This window comes from Lepus europaeus, chromosome 11 (assembly GCF_033115175.1).
Source record: "Lepus europaeus isolate LE1 chromosome 11, mLepTim1.pri, whole genome shotgun sequence".
Lineage (NCBI taxonomy): Eukaryota > Metazoa > Chordata > Mammalia > Lagomorpha > Leporidae > Lepus > Lepus europaeus.
In genome coordinates, this window is record NC_084837.1 from 104,236,904 (window position 1) to 104,259,173 (window position 22,270).

Below are 22,270 nucleotides of genomic sequence, written 5' to 3' on the forward strand. Positions count from 1 at the left end.
TGGTTCACTCCCCAAATGGCTGCAACTTCCAGGGCTGGGCCACCTGCTGCTTTCCAAGGTGCATTAGCGGGGAGCTGGGTCTGAAGTATAGCAGTAGGGACTCAAATCAGTGCCCACGTGGGATACTGGCATTGCAAGCACTGGCTTTACCTGCTGTGTCAACAATGCTGGCCCTGTTAACGCCACTTTTAAGGAATACAGATATAGAAAAACAACTTATTTTTTGACCTATTTTAGAGGAGTGTTTCAGAAATCAATTAGGGGATTTGTTGCTGATAACAAGAACAGAAAACCTTCAAATTGTGCTTGTATATTACCAGAAGTATTTTTCATAGGCAACCTAGGCCTGTAGGAGTTGGTAGTATGCACAAGCACAGGTTGTTTTTAGGATGTCGCTTTGTACATTCTTTGGAGGGAAGCTAGCAGTGTAGGGGGGGCATGAGCACAGGGATCTATCTGCTCTAGTTGTAATGCCTCCTTCCCTCTGTTCCTTTGTTCCTGCAGCTCCTCCTGTTCCAGAGTGGGCCCAGCAGGAGCTTGGCCGCACCGTCGCCTGGAGTCCCACCATTGTGGAGAATTGGTTTCCTTTCTCAAACACCAGTGGTGCCAGTTCAAATCTGATGGAGTCATTCTGGTAAAACTTTTCTATTTTTTTCTGGATATTGGTTATTAAAATCAATTCTCAATTATCTGCATTTTTAACCACATTCTCTTGGGTATAACCCAATATTAAAAACTAACTTCAAAAATAAAGCACTCATACTTAGTACATATTGTGAGATTGTTAGATAATAAGTAAATATATACATGCTGAGATTCTTTCAAATGACCAAAGAAATTTGTCAAATTAAATATAAATTAAATACCCATATTATAGATATCTGAAAATATTTAATACTAAGTATCAGTTAACATAGGAAATAACAAACTTGCAGCTGAATTTATACTTAGGCTATATTGATAGGCTTAAAATATTTTTATTAAAGTTAAAAACCACTTACTAAGAATATAATCCAAGTAAGTAAGAGTTACCCTCCATTCTCAAAAGAAGAAAATCAGTTATAAAGAACAGAAATTAATAGAAAACAAAGAATAACATTATCAGCAAAATCAACTTTGAAAAGCAAAATAAAATAATTATAGCAAAATTAAGCTTTTTTTAAGAAAGAAAAACGACAATATTAGCAATGTAAAAGGTATAACAAAAATTCAAACTACTATTAAGAAGTGAGGTGGAGGTTTAATTTCTGTGTACTGATATCCAGTTGTTCCATTACCATTTGTTAAAGGATGATCCTTTTCCCATTGTGCTACTGTGGCATCTTTGTGAAACATCAGTTTACCATCATTGTGCAGATCTATTTCTAGATGGACTTAAGTCTGGAAACTATAAATACCACATGCATTAATATGGCTTTACACACACATACTGTAGTACCACATACTTTAGCTTTGTAGTAAAGTCTTTGAATCAGGTAGTCTTCTCAACTGTTTGATTCAGATTTCTTTGGTCATTCTAGATCTTTTGTATTTCCACAGAGTCAGCTTCTCAGTTTCCACAAAAAAAGCCTGTTGGAATTTTGACTGTGAGTCTGTTGAGTCATAGATAAATTTGGGAAGATCTGATATCTTAGCAATGTTGAGACTTCTGATCCATGAACATGGTACATCTCTCCATTTAATTTCTCACAGCATTTTGTAGTTTTACTGTACAAATATGGCCCATATTTTAAAAATACATCTATTTTCATGAAGTATTAATACTGACATTTGAAAATAGTACAATTTTCATAGAAAATCCGGAATATTCTACAGGCAAATCATTAAACTGATAAGAGACTTCAATAGTGTTGGTGTATACAAAAGTCAGTGTATAAAGTAAATAATATGCCAACAATAATTAGAAATTGTAATTCACATAAATGTATATAATTTATGTTAAATTATTAAGATACCTTTGAATAAAGGTTACAAAGGTAGATAAGAATAAAGGGCCAAGAACAAAACAAGTATACATCCTCTGGTGAGATATCAAGATTTGCCATGAAGTTTTAGTAAATAAGGCAGTGTGGGGCTGTGTGTGATGCAGTGGATTAAGCCACCACCTGTGACTCAGACATCCGGTATCAGAATACTGGTTCAACTGCTTCTTGGCCTTTTGGCTGAGATCAAGTAGCAGAATGCTGGTTTGACTCCCAGCTGCTTGCTTCTTATCTGACTCCCAGCTAATGCACCTGGGAAGGCAGCCAAAGATGGTCCAAGGACTTAGGCCCCTGCCATTCATGTGGGAGACCAGGATGGAGTTCTGGCTCTTGACTTTGGCCTGTTTATTGCGTCCATTTGGGGAGTGAGCCAATAGATGGAAGATTTCTTCGTCTCACTGTTTCTGTCTCTATCACTTTTTCAAATACACACACACATAAATTTGTCTTTAAAAATATAATAAGGCAGTATTGCATTGGTGCAAGGATTGACCAGTAGACCAGTGGTAGAGCCCAGAAAGTGGCCCACACATGTATGGCAACTTGGTATATGACAAAGGTAACATCATAAATCAGCAGAGAAAGAATAGATTGAGCTGGGGCAGATGTTTGATGCAACGACTGGGACATCTGACTCCTATATCAGAGTACCTGTGTTTGAGTTCCAGTTTTGCTTTTGATGCTAACTGACTGCTAATGCTCACCCTGGGATGTGGCAGAGGATGGCTTTAAAGTAGTGGCCCTTTACTTAAAAAAAAATTGAGTTTACTATATAGTGATGATGATTGGCTATTTACAAGGAAAAAAGACAAAAATTAAATTTTTACCTCACAGAATATACAAAGGTACTTCAAAAACTTCATGGAAAATGGGACTGAAAGGAGTTTATTTTGGTATAAAAAAATCTTGAAGTGTTTCCATAGTTTTTTTTAATAATATGCATTTCCATGAGCTTTTTAAAGACTATGCATATACTTGGACTTCAAAATTTTCGCACAAAAATAAAACTTATCTTTTAATTTCATTTTTCCACTCTTTTTGAAGTTATCTCTTAAAGTAAGTTTCTAATAGATAGGTAGACCAAATGTGAGAAGCAAATGTTGAAATTGTTAGAAGAAAAAAAAAAAAAAACTAGGAGAATATCAAGGTAAGGATGACTTTCTTATTCAAGACATAAAAAATTCAAACCATAAAGGAAAACACTGGTAGTTTCACAATAATTAATTTTAAAAGTTTCTGGATTAAAGTACAAAGGCAGGGGGCCAGCGCTGCAGCATAGTGGGTTAAGCTGCAGTCTGCAGTGCTGACATCCTATAGGGGTGCTGGTTCGAGTCCCAGCTGCTCCACTTCTGATCCAACTCTCTGCTCTGGCCTGGGAAAGCAGTAGAAGATGACCCAAGTCCTTGGGCCCCTGCACCCATGTGGGAGACCTGGAGGAAGCTCCAGGCTCCTGGCTTCACATTGGCCCAGCTCCCACCCTTGTAGCAATTTGGGGAGTGAATCAGCAAGTGGAAGTCTTCTTTCTCCCCCTCTCTCCCCCTCTCTCCCTCCCTCTCCCTCCCTCTGCCTCTCTTTAACTGTGCTTTTCAAATAAATAAATCTTTAAAAAATTAAATACAAAGGCAAATCCTGCACTTAAGGCAGCTGCAAGCCATATAAACAGCAAAAGATTAGCATCCAGTTACTAAAGAACTCCTAAAAATTTATGAAGAAAAGAGATCCAGTTAAACACCGGTGAAACAGTATGAACAAGCAACTCACACCTGAGCAAATATGATAGGATAGTCATTTGAAAAGAAACTCAGTTCAGGCAGATGGAAATTGAAACTACAGTAAGGAAAACCACATATTCTGCTTTCTATACATTAAATTGTCAGAAATTAATAAATCTAAGGATAGCAATAGAGACGTGAGAACTGCAAATGATAGAATTTTAACATTTTAAAGAACAAACAACTTCACCTACTGTGACACCCTGCAATTCTCCTTCTACGCTAGAGAAATTCACAGACACAAGGAAAATTACCTAAATATTCATTGCTAGTCATTAATTGTGAGACAGTGCAAAGAATAACAGACCTTTAGAAGGGAAATGGATAAGTAAAGTATTGTATATCATTTAGTAGAATATGATACATTAGTAAAAATGAATAAATGAACTACTTCAATACATACAGAAAACAAAAATATGTGGAGGGCAAACAAAATTGTATCATATCATTTATGTAAAATTCATGACATGTTATTGCATTTGTTTGTCTATAATGCTAGAATACTGGGAGGAAGGGATGGGAAAAAATGGGCTAAGGCTTTAGTTGTGTGTGTAATGGGACATTTCGTTAAAAAAAGACCTGAAGCAGTATGGCAAACTACTGACAAGTATTTTATCTTGGTGAGAGGTACATGCTTGTCTGTTTCATATTGCTTTCTGTACTTTTTCTGAGAGGTTCATATTTTTAAATATTAACAGAAAAAAAAGAAAACTTTCCCCACTGTTGCAGGAAACACTAGCTGTTAGGGAGAATCAATCTACTACATGTGTGAAGCTGACAGCCCCAGCGTGTATTCTGATCTGTTCACCTCATGTCACCATAACTTTCTCCTGTTTTATAATCAGATGATATCAGATGATAGAAAATATTGAAATACAAACAGTACATTTTGCATGTTATGCCGTTTTCATGATTTCCTTAGTGACTCGTATTTATTTATTTAAGTCTAGATGGAAAAAAAAAAATCATTTCACCTCCCCCACTTCCTCCTCTTGGCAATCGAACCTTTGTTTATTTCAATGGTAAAGAATTATTCAAGGACTGTTGCAATACCTATTACACTATATTACATTGTAATGTATTTTAATGTTTTTTATAAACTGAGTAAAAAATAACTGTGGAAGCCTCAACTAGAAACTGTTGAGATAATTGTTAGATGTGTCTCCTAATACATGAAAAACCCTGTTAAGCCAGTACTGGGTGTGATCTTGTGAACAAGGCAGCTTTGTAAATAATGGCAGTAGGGACATTTTTCTTCCTGAGAAAAGTTATTTTTGGAGTTAGTTTTAAAAAGATGATAGATTTGCTTCTGCTGCTTTGTTTATTTTTTAAAATTCTTGGAAAATTAGAATTTTGATTTTATGCCGGACATCTTCACTTTCCAGGTTACTACAGGCTGCCTCATGTAATAAGGAAGAGGCTTCCAAAACCGAGAGTGAATTAACCCGGGGCCTCTCGGAGCTCTACCAGAGAAAATCCCGTGAAGAATCCACTGCAGCTAATCAAGAGGACAGCAGAAAGAAACGTATGAACATAGAAGGCCTGTCTCTAGGCTACTTTGATATCATGTGTTTTAAAAGATTGACGTCTGGAGCGACCATTTGGCAAAGTGGTTAAGCTGCCACTTGGTGTGCCTTAATACTATATATCACAGTACCTGGGTTCAAGTCCCAGCTCTGCTGTCTGTGATAGCTACCTGCAAATGCACCCCCTAGGAGGCAGCAGGTGATGGCTCAAGTATTTGGGGGACCTGAATTAAATTCCTAGCTCCTATCTTCAGCCTTGCCCAGCCCTGGCTGTTGTGGGCATTGGGGAATGAACCAGCAGATGGAAGGCCTCTCTCTCTGTTTCTCACTTTCTGTCTGTCTACCTTTCAAATGAAGTGAAAATAAATAAAAATTAAAATAATGGACATTTCCCGGAGTAAGGGTTTAATGGTAACTAAATGAAGAAGGGAAAAATTCTTATTTCAAATTTGAAAAATTTACTTTAGTTCAATAATGGTAAAAAAATACATGAATAAAATACTTTCATTTTTAGTTATAGCAGAAATGTAAGTTACAACTTTGTATTATACATATTTGTTCATCTGGTGCCTTGCATTTTCAGTTATTCTCGTTTATTGCTTAACAAAATTTACAAAATTTTTACTTTGTTGAACGTTTAAGTTTTCTGTTTTTTTCTTTAAGATCTATTTATTTGAAGGGGAGAGAGAAATAAAAGAATCAATCTTCCATTCTCTGCTTCACTCCCTAAACAGCTACAACAGCCAGGGCTGGGCCAGGAGCCCAGAGCTTCACCCAGGTCTCCCATTGGGGTGGTAGGGACCCAAGTACTTGGGCTATTCCCCACTGCCCTCCCAGGTGAGTTAGCACAGAGCTGGATCTAAAGCAGAGCAGCTGGAACTCGATATGAGATGCCGGCATTGCAGGCAGCAACCTAGCTCACTGTGACACAGTGCTGGCTCCTGGTTTTCTGTTTTTAATTATAAATAATACCACAGTATACATCATGTAAAAAATATGATCTTTGACTGATTTTCTAAGGGGAGGTTTCCAGGAACAAGTTACTGTGTCAAAGGCTATGAAAACTGGCCCCTGATGCAGATTGCTAGGTCATCCTTTGGAAAAGTTTCATCCCAGCCTAATAGGTGATCCCAGAATGTATGTTTGGCAGTTGCCTTACAGAAAACTCATCACACTGAGATGTTTAATTTCTTTCTTTCTTTTCTTTTTTTTTTTTTTTTTTTTATTTATTTGAAAGTTGAAGTTACACAGAGAGAGAAGGAGAAAGGTCTTCCATCTGCTGGTTCTCTCCCCAGATGACTACAAAGGCCAGAGCTGAACTGATGCTAAGCCAGGAGCTTCTTCCTGGTCTCCCATGTGGGTGCAGAGGCCTAAGGACTAGGGCCATCTCCTACTGCTTTCCCAGGCCATAACAGAGAGCCAGATGGGAAGTGGAGGAGCCGGGTCTTGAACCAGCGCCCATGTGGGATGTCAGCACTGCAGGCGGCAGCTTTACCTTCTACACTACAGTGCCGGCCCCGCAATGTTTAATTTCTAAAGTTTTTTTTTAAAGAAAGGCTCTTTTCACCCTGAATAGTGGGGAGAAAACCACCAAATCAGATCATTCTGAAGGGATGTACTTCAATATTCTTTCACAGTAATTTGAATTAAAGTAGTTCTTGGTTCCACAGAAACAACACTGACTGACTTTTCTTCCCCTGATGCCGTTTTTGTAGGAGGTGTCCCTCGCACTCCAGTGAGGCAGAAGATGAATACCATGTGCCGTTCCTTGAAGATGGTGAACGTTGCCAGGCTCAACGTAAAGGCTCAGAAGTTACAGCCGGATGGCAGTCCAGACGTGGCTGGAGAAAGGGGGATCCCAAGGATAGCTGGTGGAAGAGCAGCAGATAAGCTGGAAGACAGAGGGAGAACATTAAGAAGTTCTAAACCCAAAGGTACTCCTCCAGCCTGTAGCATTCTGATGTCTGCGTTTACTCCTTTATATTCTGCATGTTTTAAAATAAGCCTTCGTATCTTGTCCCTTAATTGATTGCTTGGATATCTGCCTCGTGCCCCAAAGTATGTTATGGCAAATACAATGAAAGCATCCTATCCTTAGATTTCTGATCTAACTGTAGAGACAAAACTGATGAACTATCAGTATCTAGAAGAACCACGAATCTAAAAGAGGAAATACATGCCCATGTGGGAAGTCAAGACCAGACTGGGAGCCGACAGGGAAGGTCGAAGGTCAGGGCTCAGATCGACAGAGAAGACTTCTAAAACACCGTGGAGGTCAGGCTGCACTTCCAAGAATGAGCAGCAGTTAGAGGGCAGACAGGTTAAAGAAGAGTGTTCCATCTGCAGGATCAGCTAAGCGGAGTCCCTGAGACTATGGCTTGGCCATAGGACAGTGGTTAAGGAAGTCTTGCTTTTGTGAGTAGAGGGAGAGGGAAAAGGTTCTTGAATGATCTAGGGCTGGGCTTTTTTGAGGTCTTACAGAGGTGGGCAGAAGAATTTAGTTGGGCTGTTTTTACTTTCCTATTTGCTGTTTTTTCTTGGTAAATAGATGGAATTACAGTGTGTTTCTTACTGTCATTGTACATTCTTAACTCAGTGATAGTGCCAGTCCTGTGGGATGAGCGTGAACATAGCTTGTAAACTGGCAATGATGGTATGATGCCACCTTTGAGTTCTTTTGGAAATTCCAGAGTGTAGGTTTCTGCTCCTTTAAGGGTTCTTCCTGAGGCCAGTGCTATGGTGCTGTGGGCTAAGCCTCTACCTGCAGCGCTGGCATCCCATATGGGCACTGGTTCGTGTCCCAGCTGCTCCTCTTCAGATCTAGCTCCCTGCTAACATTCCTGGGAAAGCAGTGGAGGATGGCTCAAGTACTTGGGCCCCTGTACCCACATGGAAGACTTGGAAGAGCCTCCTGGCTCTTGGCTTCAGATCAGCCCAACTGTGGCTATTGCAGCCATTTAGGGAGTGAACCAGGGGACAGAAGCTCTTGCTCTCTGTCTCTCTTCTCTCTGTCTGAAACTCTGCCTCTCAAATAAATAAAATCTTTAAAAAAAAAAAAAAAAGGTGCTCCCCTCTGTGGAGCACTAGATCCACAGAGGATAATCAACTTGAATAAGATAGAGCATCTTTAATGAGCTGGTCTGGTAAAGGTAGGTGAGAATCTGGGTGATTGATAGATAACTACCTGCAAGGGAGAACAAGCACAGCAGTATTAAAGATAAGGTGGTTTTCATGTAACTTCTAAACTAGATCCAGAAATAAACCTACACAACAGTGGTAAAATGACAGAGGCACCCCAGTAATTCAATAGGAAAAGGTTAATCTTTTTACACATGATGCTAGAACAACTGGATATCTATGGAAAAAAATTTGACCTTCCTTCTTATTAGTTATCTGCTTTTTCTCTTTTTTCCATTTCTAACATTGTTTGTTTATGACTTTTTTTCCTCTCTCCATTTTGTTTAGCTTATCTTTTTTGAAAAATGTTTTATTTCGGACTGTGTTCAGTGAATGTGATCTGTAACATATTGCTTCTTTAATATTTGCTGCAACCTGGCCTCGTATGTGGTCAAGTTTTAATATTCCATGTGTAGTCGAAAGTAATGTGTATTCTCTAATTGTTGAGCACTTGGTTATTAATGTTTGAATATTCAATATTCTTGGCCATTTTTCTTTTATCCATTACTGAGATGGTTATATTAGTCTTTCTCCATGTATATTTGTCAGAATTCCCTTGTGATTCTTACATCAGATCTTTTGAGACTTTCTTGTTAGGTTCATACGAGATCATAATTATTTGTATCTTCCTTGCTCTTATGTCTTTTGCCAATGAATAATAACCACTTTATTTCTTTTTTTTTTTTTTTTTTTTTTTTTTTGACAGGCAGAGTGGACAGTGAGAGAGAGAGACAGAGAGAAAGGTCTTCCTTTGCCGTTGGTTCACCCTCTAATGGCCGCCGCGGTAGCGCGCTGCGGCCGGCGCACCGCGCTGTTCCGATGGCAGGAGCCAGGTGCTTCTCCTGGTCTCCCATGGGGTGCAGAGCCCAGACACTTGGGCCATCCTCCACTGCACTCCCTGGCCACAGCAGAGAGCTGGCCTGGAAGAGGGGCAACCGGGACAGGATCGGTGCCCCGACCGGGACTAGAACCCGGTGTGCCGGCGCCGCAAGGCGGAGGATTAGCCTGTTGAGCCACGGCGCCGGCCATAACCACTTTATTTCTAATAACTTTATACCTTAAGGTTATTAACATTTTCAGTGTTTCTTTGTCATTATGTTTTGGATATATCTTTGTAAAAAGCATACATTTTAAAAAGTCCAATCTGATAATTTCTTCTTAACTATAGCAGGTTTTTCAGTAAATGTTCACAGTCATGATTACTGACTAGTTCAGTTGTATTACTAGTATGTTATTTTGTGCTTTCTGTTTATCATGTTTCTTTATTTCTTTTTTGATATTCTTTGGGATTAATCAAGTTTTCTTTATTCTTTTGTCCTTCTGCCAGGTTTAGAAGTCACAGTTTTTCTTTTCCACTGGTGGTTATCTTTAATGTTTTAAAATAGATTTTATTTTTTTAGAGCAGTTTTAGCTTCACCATAAAATCAATGAAGTATGAAGAGTTCAGATACACCCCTTGACCTTCCCTGCACTACCACAGACTTGCTCACTCTCCACCTCCTACACAACAGTGGCGTGGGTGTCACTATTATCTGAAGTCCATAGTTTACATTAGGGTTTGCTCTTGGTGTTATCAACACTGGGTTCAGAAAAATATATTATGACATGTACCCACCCTCATAGTATCAGAGTATTTTCATTGTCCTAAATGTCAGAAATCTTCTGTGCTCTGCCTGTTCATCCTTCCCTCCCCTGAACCCCTGGCAACCAATGAGAGCTTCCATTCACTGGTTCACTCTCCAAATGGCCACAATGGCTGGAACTGGGCTGATCCAAAGCCAAGAGCCAGGAGCTTCCTCCAGGTCTCCCATGCGTGTGCAAGGACACCCAAGCACATGGGCCATCTTCTGCTTTCCCAGGCCATTAGCAGAGAACTGGATCAGAAGTGGAGCAGCTGTGTCTCAAACCAGTGCTCATATGGGATGCTGGCACTGCAAGCAGTAACTTTACCTGCTATGTCACAATGTCGGCCTCAGGGCCTTTCTTTCTTTAAGATTTGCTTATTTATTTGAAAAGCAGAGTTACAGAGAGAAAGAAAGAGATCTTGCATCTGCTGGATCACTCCCCAGATGGTTGCAACGGCTAGAGCTGGGCTGAATCCAAGCCAGGAGCTTCCTTTGGGTCTCCCACATGGGTGCAGGGGCCCAAGGCCTTGGGCCATCTTCCACTGCTTTCCCTGGCCATAGCAGAAAGCTGGATTGGAAGTGGAGCAGCCAGTTCTTGAACCAGCGCCCATATGGGATGCTGGCACTTCAGGCCAGGGCGTTAACCTGCTGCGCCACAGCGCCGGCCCCAGCAGCAACTTTTTATTAAGTGAAAGTTATCAGGTATAGGAGCTAATAAAGTCGGACTGGGTTGGGAACAATCTTTCTTTCTTTCTTTTTTTTTTTTTTTTTTTACAGGCAGAATGGACAGTGAGAGAGAGAGACAGAGAAAAAGGTCTTCCTTTTTGCCGTTGGTTCACCCTCCAATGGCTGGCGCGCTGCGGCCGGCGCACCGTGCTGATCCGAAGGCAGGAGCCAGGTGCTTCTGGTCTCCCGTGGGGTGCAGGGCCCAAGCACTTGGGCCATCCTCCACTGCACTCCCTGGCCACAGCAGAGAGCTGGCCTGGAAGAGGGGCAACCGGGACAGAATCCGGTGCCCCGACCGGGACTAGAACCCAGTGTGCCGGCGCCGCAAGGCGGAGGATTAGCCTAGTGAGCCGTGGCGCCGGCCGGGAACAATCTTTCAAATTTATATATAGAAAAGAAAGAGTATGTCTGTTTTTACAGATTTTTTTTTAAGCTTCAGGGGAGGGGGCTCACTGAACAAGATCCAAGTTTCATCTTGTACTTCATCTGTTCACTTTGTTTCATCTCCTGGTCTCAGCTCTCATTCTTTCTGGACCCTTTTTTTCCTGAGTATGTAATGGTAGTGTATGTAACGTTTCCCAACTGAGCAGGAATTCTGAAAATGAAAAATTGAATTAGGAAGCTCCATTATAGGAATGAAAGAGTTTATTAAGGCAACTTGCATACTGGATTCCAGACCAGAATGGCAGGTAGTTTGGACAGAGCTGCAACAAGGCTTATTCTACATGGAGCCCTTGAAAAGGCAAGCCTTGGTGCTGGTGTTGTGAAATAGCTGGTTAAGCTGCCTTTTGTTATACCAGCATCCCATATCAGAGTGTTAATTTGAGTCCCAGCTGCTTCACTTCTTTTTTTTTTTTTTTGACAGGCAGGGGGACAGTGAGAGAGAGAGAGAGAGACAGAGAGAAAGGTCTTCCTTTAGCCGTTGGTTCACCCTCCAATGGCCGCCACGGCCGGCTTGCTGCGGCCGGCGCACCATGCTGATCCGAAGGCAGGAGCCAGGTGCTTCTGGTCTCCCATGTGGGTGCAGGGCCCAAGCACTTGGGCCATCCTCCACTGCATTCCCGGGCCACAGCAGAGAGCTGGCCTGGAAGGGGGGCAACCAGGACAGAATCTGGCGCCCCGACCGGGACTAGAACCCGGTGTGCCGGCGCCACTAGGCAGAGGATTAGCCTGTTGAGCCACGGCGCCGGCCTGCTTCACGTCTGATTCAACTCCCTACTAATGTGCCTGGAAAAACAGCAACAGATGGCCCAAGTACTTGGGTCCCTGCCTACCATGTGAGAGAGACTAGGATAGAGTTCCTGGCTTTGGCCTGGCCCAGTCTTGACCGTTGCAGCCATTTAGGAAGTGAATTAGCAGATGAAATATATTTTGAAATATTATTATTTGAAATAACTAAATAAATCTTAAAAGATAAAGCAAAGTATTATATATTTACAAGTTAATGGAAAGCTGGGGTAGGAGCTTTGTATTTCAACATTCCTTTACTATTCTCTACGTATAGCCTTTTAGGCAATCTACCTTTTCAGAAAGGTTTGTGATAGTACTTAAATCTATGGCTGGAGAGTGGCACCTGGTAAGCTGGCAGGAGGCCAGGGTTCTGTAAGAGGATGAATAGTGATGGCAGGGGAGACTCATCGTGGCAGTACTGTGGTTTGCTGCCACACACACTGAGTTCTTAGTCTACTTTGGCAATATCTAATTCAATATTTACTAAGCCACTCTTGAGGAAGCAGTGACAATAGGTAATAACATGGCCATTGGTGTTAAGAGCCTCTGGCCCACAGACAGATAAGCATGGTGGTAGACATGGGAGACCATGGAAGGGTGTGGAGTGCTCTTATTGTGGACCTGATTTATGATTACAGTCTTCGGACATGAGCCAGTCTTCAGTATGTTTTCCAGATAATTCTTGGAAAGTTAACTGGAGAAGACGATAGAGCAAAGTCTGGAAGAACATGTTGTGCTCCTTCAGTTAGAAGTATTTGAGTGAGTTGGCACATTTAGCCCACTGTAAAGATGAGTAAAGCCTAGAGGGACATTGAGAACAGAAGCTTCTCAGGTGCACTTAGAATACTGGAGTTTGCAAACAGATGACCTCGGGAATCAGAATAAGCCACTAAGAAAAATGGAAAACTCCAACATTACAAGAAACCTACACACAGAGCCCGGTCATTCAAACTGTTAACTTATAGGGAGAAGTAAGAGTGTGGTTATAATTGTTTGGGTTTTGCTTGTGCTGTTTGTTTCTTTTCTTTTTTATTTTTTTTTAAAGTCCCTGGCCACTTGCCTGTACTTTGTTTGTTTGTTTATTTTTGATTGATTGATTGATTTGAAAGAGTTACACAGAGAGAGAAGGAGAAGCAGAGAGAGAGGTCTTCTATGCACTGTTTCACTCCCCAGTTGGCTGCAATGGCTGGAATTTGCCGATCCAAAGCCAGGAGCTAGGAATTTCCTCCGGGTCTCCCACAAGGGTGCAGGGGCCCAAGGACTTGGGCCATCTTCCACTGCTTTCCCAGACCACAACAGAGAGCTGGATCAGAAGTGGTATAGCCAGGACTCGAACTGGTGCCCATATGGGATGCTGGCACTGCAGGAAGCAGCCTTACCTGCTATGCCACAGCACCAGCCCATGTTTGTTTCTTCAGATTCCATTCCTTTATCAATTTTCCATGTGTACTTTTTGGTGGAATGTGCAAACCCACTTGGTAAAATATCCTAGCCTTGTTAACGATCATGATAGGTGCACTTAAATGGACATTTGGGAGAATAAAAGTGACCATATCTGAAAAAAAATGGACAAATGACCTGAACAGACATGTCACTAAAGATACAAAGGTAGTGTGTGTTCAACTTCGAATGTCATTAGGAAATTGCAAATTAAAACAATGGGAAGCCACCACAGACTTAAGAGAATGGATAAAATACAAAACACTGACACCCAAATGCTGGTGAGGAAGTGGGACAACAGGAACTCAATGGGATGCTGGCATAACTAGTTTTGTTTTTCACATGTAGATCTGTGATCCATCATGAGTTAATTGTTGTGAAAGATCTAAGGTCTGTGTCTAGATTCATCTTTCGTTTTCTTCTCAAATGGAAGTCCAGTTCTAGCACCATTTTGCGGCGAGCCTTGACCAGCAAGGCACAGAATTAACGGCACGAAGATCCTTCTTCGATCACGGTTTATTGAGACGCCACTCGGTTGTCAATACAGATGTAGGCGGAGAGGCGCCAAACACATTTCTTCCACTGCTTATATACCCATCCCCCGTCCCAGCACATAGTTAAACATCATCTTAAGTCTAAACATGGCGAAAGAGCAGCACAATACAAACCCATAAAAGCAGGAAGCTTCAGAACAAACATACCTTACCAGGAACGCAGAAACTGGCCTTGTTAAACATTAGTGCCTATGCATAGACACTTATCTAAGGCTGTTGGGAGAGCACACAAGCAACCTTTACTCCAGCACGTAGGCATGCAAGCAACCTTTACTCCAGCACGTAGGCACCCTGCCTTACAGGCCTCTCAGCCACCACAGTTCCCCCTTTTTGTTTGTTTACAGCAAATGAGGTCTTATCCCCGATCAGGCCTTCACCTCATGATGTGCTGGCCGATCAAGGGGCGCCTGTGCTCAGGGATACTCCTATTCCGGTGCAATGAGCAAAAGCTCTCGGAGTGCTAAGGCAATATCCCAGATGAAAAGAATTCCTATCAGGTGCAATGGCACTATGGCCCCTGAGTGCAAGGACATTCTTTTAAGCTTCTTTAAACATGCTGAGCCAAACTGCGGGGGAACTGCCTGCCTCAATTGCGGCCATTGCTTGCAGGAGAGCAATTCTTTCGCGCTTGCGGCTCCGTACTAATCGGAAAAGAACAAAAAGAGTACACAATAGCCCTGATAGTAATACAGTTCCGAACAATCCAACCCCCACCCATTCTTTGAACCATTGTAACCCCTGTAATATATAATCAGAAAACCCTTTCAGAGTGACAACAGATGCTCTAGTTTCATTCAGCTGCAAAATCATGATAGTAAGATTTTGCTGAAGTTCCCCAAATTCCATAGACCAGTTCCCTGATAGATAAGACCCAAGTTTTCTTGACTCATTTAGAGAGGCTGGATATGGCGTAACACACATATGGTGCAGTCTCTGAACGCAACCTAGGCTGGTGACTTTAAAAAGATCTTCCATAGCTGCTTGCAGCAAGTCCATGCGTTTATTTAATAGTAGCACCCCCGAAGCCAGATGATCATTTATGCGTTCCTGGACAAATAGAGCGTCTGATGATCTTTTTACGACGTCATTAATAGTCTGCACAGTTTGGACAGTGGAAGCCATGGCCACTCCCGCCGTAACAGCCGCTGCGGCAGAGGCGACAATTGCCGTTACAATGGCTATAATCCCAAAGTCCCGTGGCTGTCGAAACAAGACTGCTAGAGGAAATTCCTCTGGGTCAGTCACTACTGGTATAGGAACATAGGTAGGTACACGCATTACTACCATAGTTTTCTGAGTTCCATTCCAACACTGGGTTAAATAGCATGTATCATTTCCTGCACATTCTATTATCGTCCCATTATCTTGTTTATCTCGTGTTCTCTTGTCGTTCCTCTTTTTTTTTATCTGTCACTCTCCTTGTCAGTCTTTCTGGAATCCAGATCGGGTCTGGTCGTTCCTGCGGAAAAACACAAATTGCTCCCCTGGATCTCTGTATCACAGGATCCGGGCCATACCATTTGTTATCTAGTACATCTTTCCACATGACCTTTTGGCTAGTTTGTACAGGATTTTTTGTATGCCTCATAGCCGCTGATTCATTCTCTGTATTAAAATGTAAGAAATTGAGAGTGTATAATGCAATAGCGAGGCGTTCTCTGGGGGTCGCATGGAGTGCAATTCCCCCTTTTTGTTTTTGCAATGTTTCTTTTAGGGAGCGATTAGCGCGCTCCACAATGCCTTGGCCTTGAGGATTATACGGTAGGCCAGTTTTATGAGCTACTTGCATTTGTGACATAAAGGTAGCGAAGCCTTTTGAAGTATAAGCGGGCCCATTGTCAGTTTTTATGAGGGCAGGCTTTTCCCAAGCTGCCCAAGCCTCAAGACAATGAAGTTTTACCTGTGCTACACGTTTCCCAGACAAGGAAGTGGCATGAATGACACCAGAATATGTGTCCACTGAGACATGTACGTATTTTTGCCTACCGAATTTTGGGATGTGTGTAACATCCATTTGCCATAAGGATAAAGGTTTTAGTCCCCTAGGATTAACACCAGAATGTGGCGGATGGAGGAATATTGCACAATCTGGACAGGCCTTTACAATTTGCCGAGCTTGTTCTCTGGAGATATGAAAGCGCAAGCGCAGCGTATTAGCTGGAACATGATAAGAGGCATGAAAGTTTTTTGCTAGGTCAACAGAAGTCAGAGATACAAAGACACTATTACGGGTTGCAATATCTACCTTGGCATTAGTTTTACTCATAGGTCCAGGGAGGCCAGAATGAGCTCTTATATGGCCAATGAAAAAGGGCATACGTCTAACCAGGATAGCTTGCTGGATTTGTCGAAATATTGGGGCTACCGTGCTGTGCGACTGTATATGAGCTACAACTTCTAGTGAACGGACAGCATTTACCACATATTGGGAATCTGAGATAATATTAATGGGTTTATCTGAAAATGTGCGAAATACTGTCAATACCACTAAGCACTCTACCACTTGAGGGGCGTTAGGGCGAAAATGAAGAATCACAGGCTCCGAATCAGTTGTAGCATACGCTCCACGACCAGTCTTGGAACCATCAGTGTAAATAGTTGTCGCAGCGGGAATGGGTTTGCTCTTTGTAAGTTTAGGAAAGTAAACTAAATTTTGCTGCACAAAAGTTAATAATTTGTCCGCTGGCAAGTGATTATCAATTACACCTGAGAAGGCAGTTAGAACAATAGGCCAAACATTAGTGGTACCGGCAAGAGTCTCAATTTGCATCTGAGTATAAGGCACAATCAGCTCATCAGGATGTTTACCAAAATGCATTGTGCAAAACTTGAGACCCAGAAGAGCATAATGAGCTACTAATTTAGGATAATACCGCAATGTTTTTACACCCGCTGAATTACCATGTATCCACCATAAAGGAGCATTTTGCCACACCACTCCAGTAGGTGTAGTGGGCGTAGCAAGAATGCATAGTAGTAATTTTTTAGATGGATCGAACCTACATAGTTGGGCTTTACTAATGGCCTTTTCTACGAGTTGCAAAGCTTTAACGCCCTCAGGAGTAAGTTGACGAGGAGAGGCAATATTTGGATTGCCCTCCAGAATAGAGAACAAAGGTTGCAGGTCGTTTCGGGTCAGCGGTAAATATCCACGTAGCCAATTTATGTCCCCTAGCAGTTTTTGAAAATCATTCAGTGTGTATAGGTTTTGAGTGTTAATGCAGAGCTTCTGTGGCCGAATGGAAGTTGTAGTAATTTTTGCTCCTAAAAATTGTACCACATCAGATTGTTGTATTTTTTTGGGGGCAATAGAAAGACCATATGCGTTAAGGCAGGAGGAGAGCAATGCAAAGGCCTTATCTACTAATTGCTGTGAATGAGCTGTGATAAGAATGTCGTCCATATAATGAATGATACGGACTTGTGAAAACTGTTTTCGTACTGGTGCGATAGCCTGATCAACATATAATTGGCAAAGAGTAGGGCTATTAGCCATGCCTTGAGGCAACACTTTCCATTGATACCTTGCGTCAGGTATTTCATGATTTTTTGAAGGGAGAGTAAAAGCAAATTGCTCTCGATCTAAAGAATGTAAAGGTATGGAAAAGAAACAATCCTTAATGTCTACCACTAGCATAGGCCAGCCCTTTGGAAGGGAAGACAGAAGAGGCAGTCCTCTCTGTACTGGTCCCATCAATTGCATCTGTCTATTGACTGCTCGCAGATCATGCAAAAGCCTCCATTTGCCTGATTTTTTCTTTATGACAAAAATTGGAGTATTTCAGGGTGATACTGAGGGCTCCATATGTTCTAACATTAGCTGCTCTTGCACAAGTTCTCTAGCGGCGGCGAGTTTTTCACGACTGAGGGGCCACTGGGGCACCCACACTGCCTTATTTGTATTCCAGGGAATACGTAATAGCTTTTCCTCAGTGGCCCCTAGGAAAAACCCACGCCTTTGTGGTCTGTTTTTTGAACTAACTCCACCGGTTCTGATATACCCTGAAGATTTTTCCCTAACCCTTTATTGGGCATATATCCTTGTCTTGCCATGATATTTTTGCTAGTCTGCGAATACTCATTAGTCAATATGAGTTTCATCTGGGTTTGTATATTCCTACCCCATAAATTTATAGGTAAATCTACCACAAAGGGACGAAAGGTGCCTTGTTGTTTATCGACTGTCCAGTGGAGTTCCTTAGAACTTATTTCTGGAGCCTGTCGATATCCCAATCCTACCAAGTCTTGAGAGGCATGCTGCAAAGGCCATCCCTTTGGCCAAAATTGTTTACTCATAACGCTACGATCTGCTCCTGTATCCACTAAGCCTGAAAAATGTTTACCCTCCACCTCTATCTGTAACATTGGTCGGTCATCTAATTTCATGCTTAGACATGCGAGATCGATTCCTGTAGATCCAAAACCAGATGCACCGCGGTCATGTGACCGGGCGGGGTATTTTTTATGACCTGATTGCAGTATTAGAAGTTGTGCTACGCGATCGCCAGGGGAAATGGAAATTATTCCAAAAGGGGAGTAGCACATTACTTTAATAACACCCTCATAGTCAGGATCAATTACTCATGGTAAAACAATTAACCCTCGTAGCGTTGATGATGATCGTCCAATGATTAATCCTGCGGTATTCTTTTCTAATGGGCCCTGCATGTCTGTATCTATTATCTGTACTCTCATGCTCTGTGTTAATACCAAGCCGGAGGTGGCACGGAGGTCCAGCCCTGCGGAGCCCGCGGTTGCTCTGCGGACTTTGGGGGTGGCTGCATGGAAGGTTCCTGTAGTGCCCCATATGCTTTCGGGCCCTGGGGACGGGGGCCCCGATATCCGTTTTTTGACTCCTTTTCTATCGTCTCGAGGGGTTGTCCGTTAATGTCTTTTACTGACCTACATTCATTAGCCCAATGCTTCCCCTTTTTGCATCTGGGACAAGTGCCAGGTATTTGTCGCACAGGATTGTTATGCTCCTTTTGTTCTTTACAATTTTTCTTAAAATGACCAATTTTCCCACACTTAAAACATGCACCATTATTGTTATTACATTTTGTTGCAGTTAAAATAGCAGCAGCAAGCCCAGTATTAGTTAATGGTCCCCCAATTTCCCTACATGCCTTCAATCAGGCTTCTAGCCCTTTTCCTTTCCATGGAGTTATGGCTCGTTTGTAATCTTTAGTAGCTTGCTCATATATAAGCTGCTGAATTAAGGGCATTGAACTCTCCACGTCCCCAAAAATTTTTTCCGCTGCTTTCATCATTTTACCCACAAACTTTGAAAAAGGCTCATTGGACCCTTGAATAATTTTTGTTAAATTTCCCGAGACCTCACCTCTTTTGGGTAAAGTCTTCCAAGCCCTGAGATATATGTCATTAATCTGTCTGTATACTTCAAGGGGGTAGCGAGTTTGATCAGCCGCCCATTGTCCTTGTCCTAAAAGCATATCTGCTGTCCAATGCGGCTGACCATCCCGCACATTTTGTCTAGCCTGTGTATGTGCAGCATCGGTAACAATGGATCTGTAATCGAGATATTGTCCCGTGCTGAGGCTGCCTCGTGCAATCTCAAACCAATCTGAAGGTGTCATAGCATTAGTGGTTAATCGTCCTAACAAAGTTAAAGTATAGGCGGCATTGGGACCAAATTGGCGAGCGGCCTCCACTAGATCTTTTAACTGTTTATATGGTATAGGCTCATGAAATCGGCGTTGAGTCTGTTGTTCCTCAAATACCGGGAAGGCTGATGCCAACTGGGCCCACGTTTCCCTTTTAATAAAATGGCTGCCTTTACTGTGCTTAACATAAGGGGGAGGGCGCACGCTAGCAGCCTGAACTTTATTATCTGTATCCTGTTCCTCAGTCTCAGTGAAATCATCATCCAAATTTTCTTCATACTGCTCCTCTTCTGCCAATCTAAGATCCTCAAACTCACTTAAGGCGGGGTACAAAGGTGCTGAAGGTTTTTCTTTTTCTGAGCTCAAAAATTTCTTCATTTCCTTGCGAGATCTCTCATCTTTTACCTTGCCTTTTCTTTTGGTATGTTCCCTCTCCTCCGTAATACTTTGTTCCGACCAACTATCCTGCTGGTCAGCTAGTGCTCTTCTCCCTTGTTTGATAATTTCCACATTTTTACCAGTTTGTAAGCAGGAATGTACCAATTTCCAAAACGGAAGGGTTCCTGCCCTAAGCGACCCCTTTTCTTTAGCCTGCTCCAAATCCTTTCCTAATTTTTCCCAACATTTCAAATTAATATCTCCAGTGTAAACAAACCAAGGGGCTTTCCTGTCTATATCTTCTAAAATTGTCTTTATTGTTTTTGTGGAAACTTTTAATCCCCTTTCTTTTAACAATGCTTGTATGGAATCCACGAAATTTTCACTTTCATGACTATTGGTAGTACCCATATCTATGATTCTAAAAGGCACTGTTTCCTTTTACTCTGGGCCGCACACAACTTTAGAACTATAACAGCGAGTATTAAAACAATAATAAGAGAGAAGGCAAAAAATGATAATAACCAGGAGAAATTCTTCTAACATACCCTTCCTCGACGTCGACCCGTCTCCCGTGTGAAGTTCTGGACCTTACCTCTCCAGTCGTGCAATGTTACGCGTCTGGTTCGAGTTCCCGGGTTTCGGCACCAGCTGCGGCGAGCCTTGACCAGCAAGGCACAGAATTAACGGCACGAAGATCCTTCTTCGATCACGGTTTATTGAGACGCCACTCGGTTGTCAATACAGATGTAGGCGGAGAGGCGCCAAACACATTTCTTCCACTGCTTATATACCCATCCCCCGTCCCAGCACATAGTTAAACATCATCTTAAGTCTAAACATGGCGAAAGAGCAGCACAATACAAACCCATAAAAGCAGGAAGCTTCAGAACAAACATACCTTACCAGGAACGCAGAAACTGGCCTTGTTAAACATTAGTGCCTATGCATAGACACTTATCTAAGGCTGTTGGGAGAGCACACAAGCAACCTTTACTCCAGCACGTAGGCATGCAAGCAACCTTTACTCCAGCACGTAGGCACCCTGCCTTACAGGCCTCTCAGCCACCACACCATTTGTTGAAAAACTATCTTTTTATCCATTGTATTCCCTTTCCCCCTTTGTCAAAGACCCATTGGCTGTGTTAATGTGGCACTGTAATCTGTTCCATTGACCTGTTTGTTTATTCTTTTGCTGATACCACACTTCGGTAGCTTTATATAAGTCGTGACGTCAGTCCTCCAACTTTGTTATTCATGTTAGTGTTGAGTTAACTTTGCTGGCTGGATCTCTGGCCTCTGCATGTAAACTTTAGAATCAGTTTGTGGATCTATAAACTAACTTCCTGAAAGTTTGATTGGGAGGGCATTGAATCTGTAGATCAAGTTGAGAAGAACTGAGATCTTGACACATTACGTCTTCTATGCACGAACATGCAACCTTGTTGTGATTGCTTGTTAGTTCCAGCAGTTGTTGACTCTTGGATTTTCTATGTAGATAACCATGTCATCTGTGCACAAAGACAATTTTATTTCTTCCTACCCTTACATTTTTTACTAATACACTTGATTTGCAAAGCCCTAAACTAATCACCTCCCTCCGCACTTTCTTAATCTCAACATTGCAGACATTTTGGGCCAGATACTTCTTTGTGGTGAGGGCTATCCCACACCTGTTGGATGTTTAGCTCCCTGACCTCTACATAGTCAATACCAGTAACAGCCACCACGCCTCACCACGAGCTGGGATAATCCAAACGTAGCCAAATGAGCCCTAAGAGGCAGACATCTCCCCTAGTTGACAACCAGTGGCTTAAATTAAATAAAAGGGCTTGAGCTGGATGCTGATAATCAATTTTACCTTTTTTCACAGATTTTAAAACTGAGGATGAACTACTGTCTTACTTATAAAAAATAAGGATGAACTACTGTCTTACATACATGAAAATTACCAAAAGACTGTGGCCTCAGGAGAAATCACATTGTGTTCGTGTGCTCGGAACATAATCTCCACCATTAAAGTGTTCCTGAAATCAAAAGGCATCAAGGAATTAGAAGTAAGAGTCCAGGTGTCGTTGCCTGTTATAGATGCAGTAGTGGTTTGCTTCATACATGTTGGGGGATGTCTGTTATACTGTGTGTGATGCAGGGATGATAAGATGAGCAAGGGAGTGATTGTAGCTCCAGATCCGAGAAGGTGAACACAATGACTGGGAAGGCAGAGATCAAAGAAGTG

At 42.1% G+C, this 22,270-nt stretch overlaps 1 protein-coding gene across 2 annotated transcripts in view; it reads left to right on the forward strand.

Annotated features, from left to right (window-relative positions):
- The window catches only part of TICRR (TOPBP1 interacting checkpoint and replication regulator), a 58,412-nt gene that overhangs the window by 12,563 nt on the left and 23,579 nt on the right, over positions 1–22,270 (forward strand). For both annotated transcript variants that reach the window (XM_062206239.1, XM_062206240.1), the window contains exons 5-9: positions 505–634; positions 5,140–5,279; positions 6,996–7,214; positions 21,908–21,919; positions 21,952–22,091. In XM_062206239.1, coding sequence (XP_062062223.1) covers positions 505–634; positions 5,140–5,279; positions 6,996–7,214; positions 21,908–21,919; positions 21,952–22,091 — 641 coding nt within the window. The remainder of the gene's footprint in view (positions 1–504; positions 635–5,139; positions 5,280–6,995; positions 7,215–21,907; positions 21,920–21,951; positions 22,092–22,270) is intronic.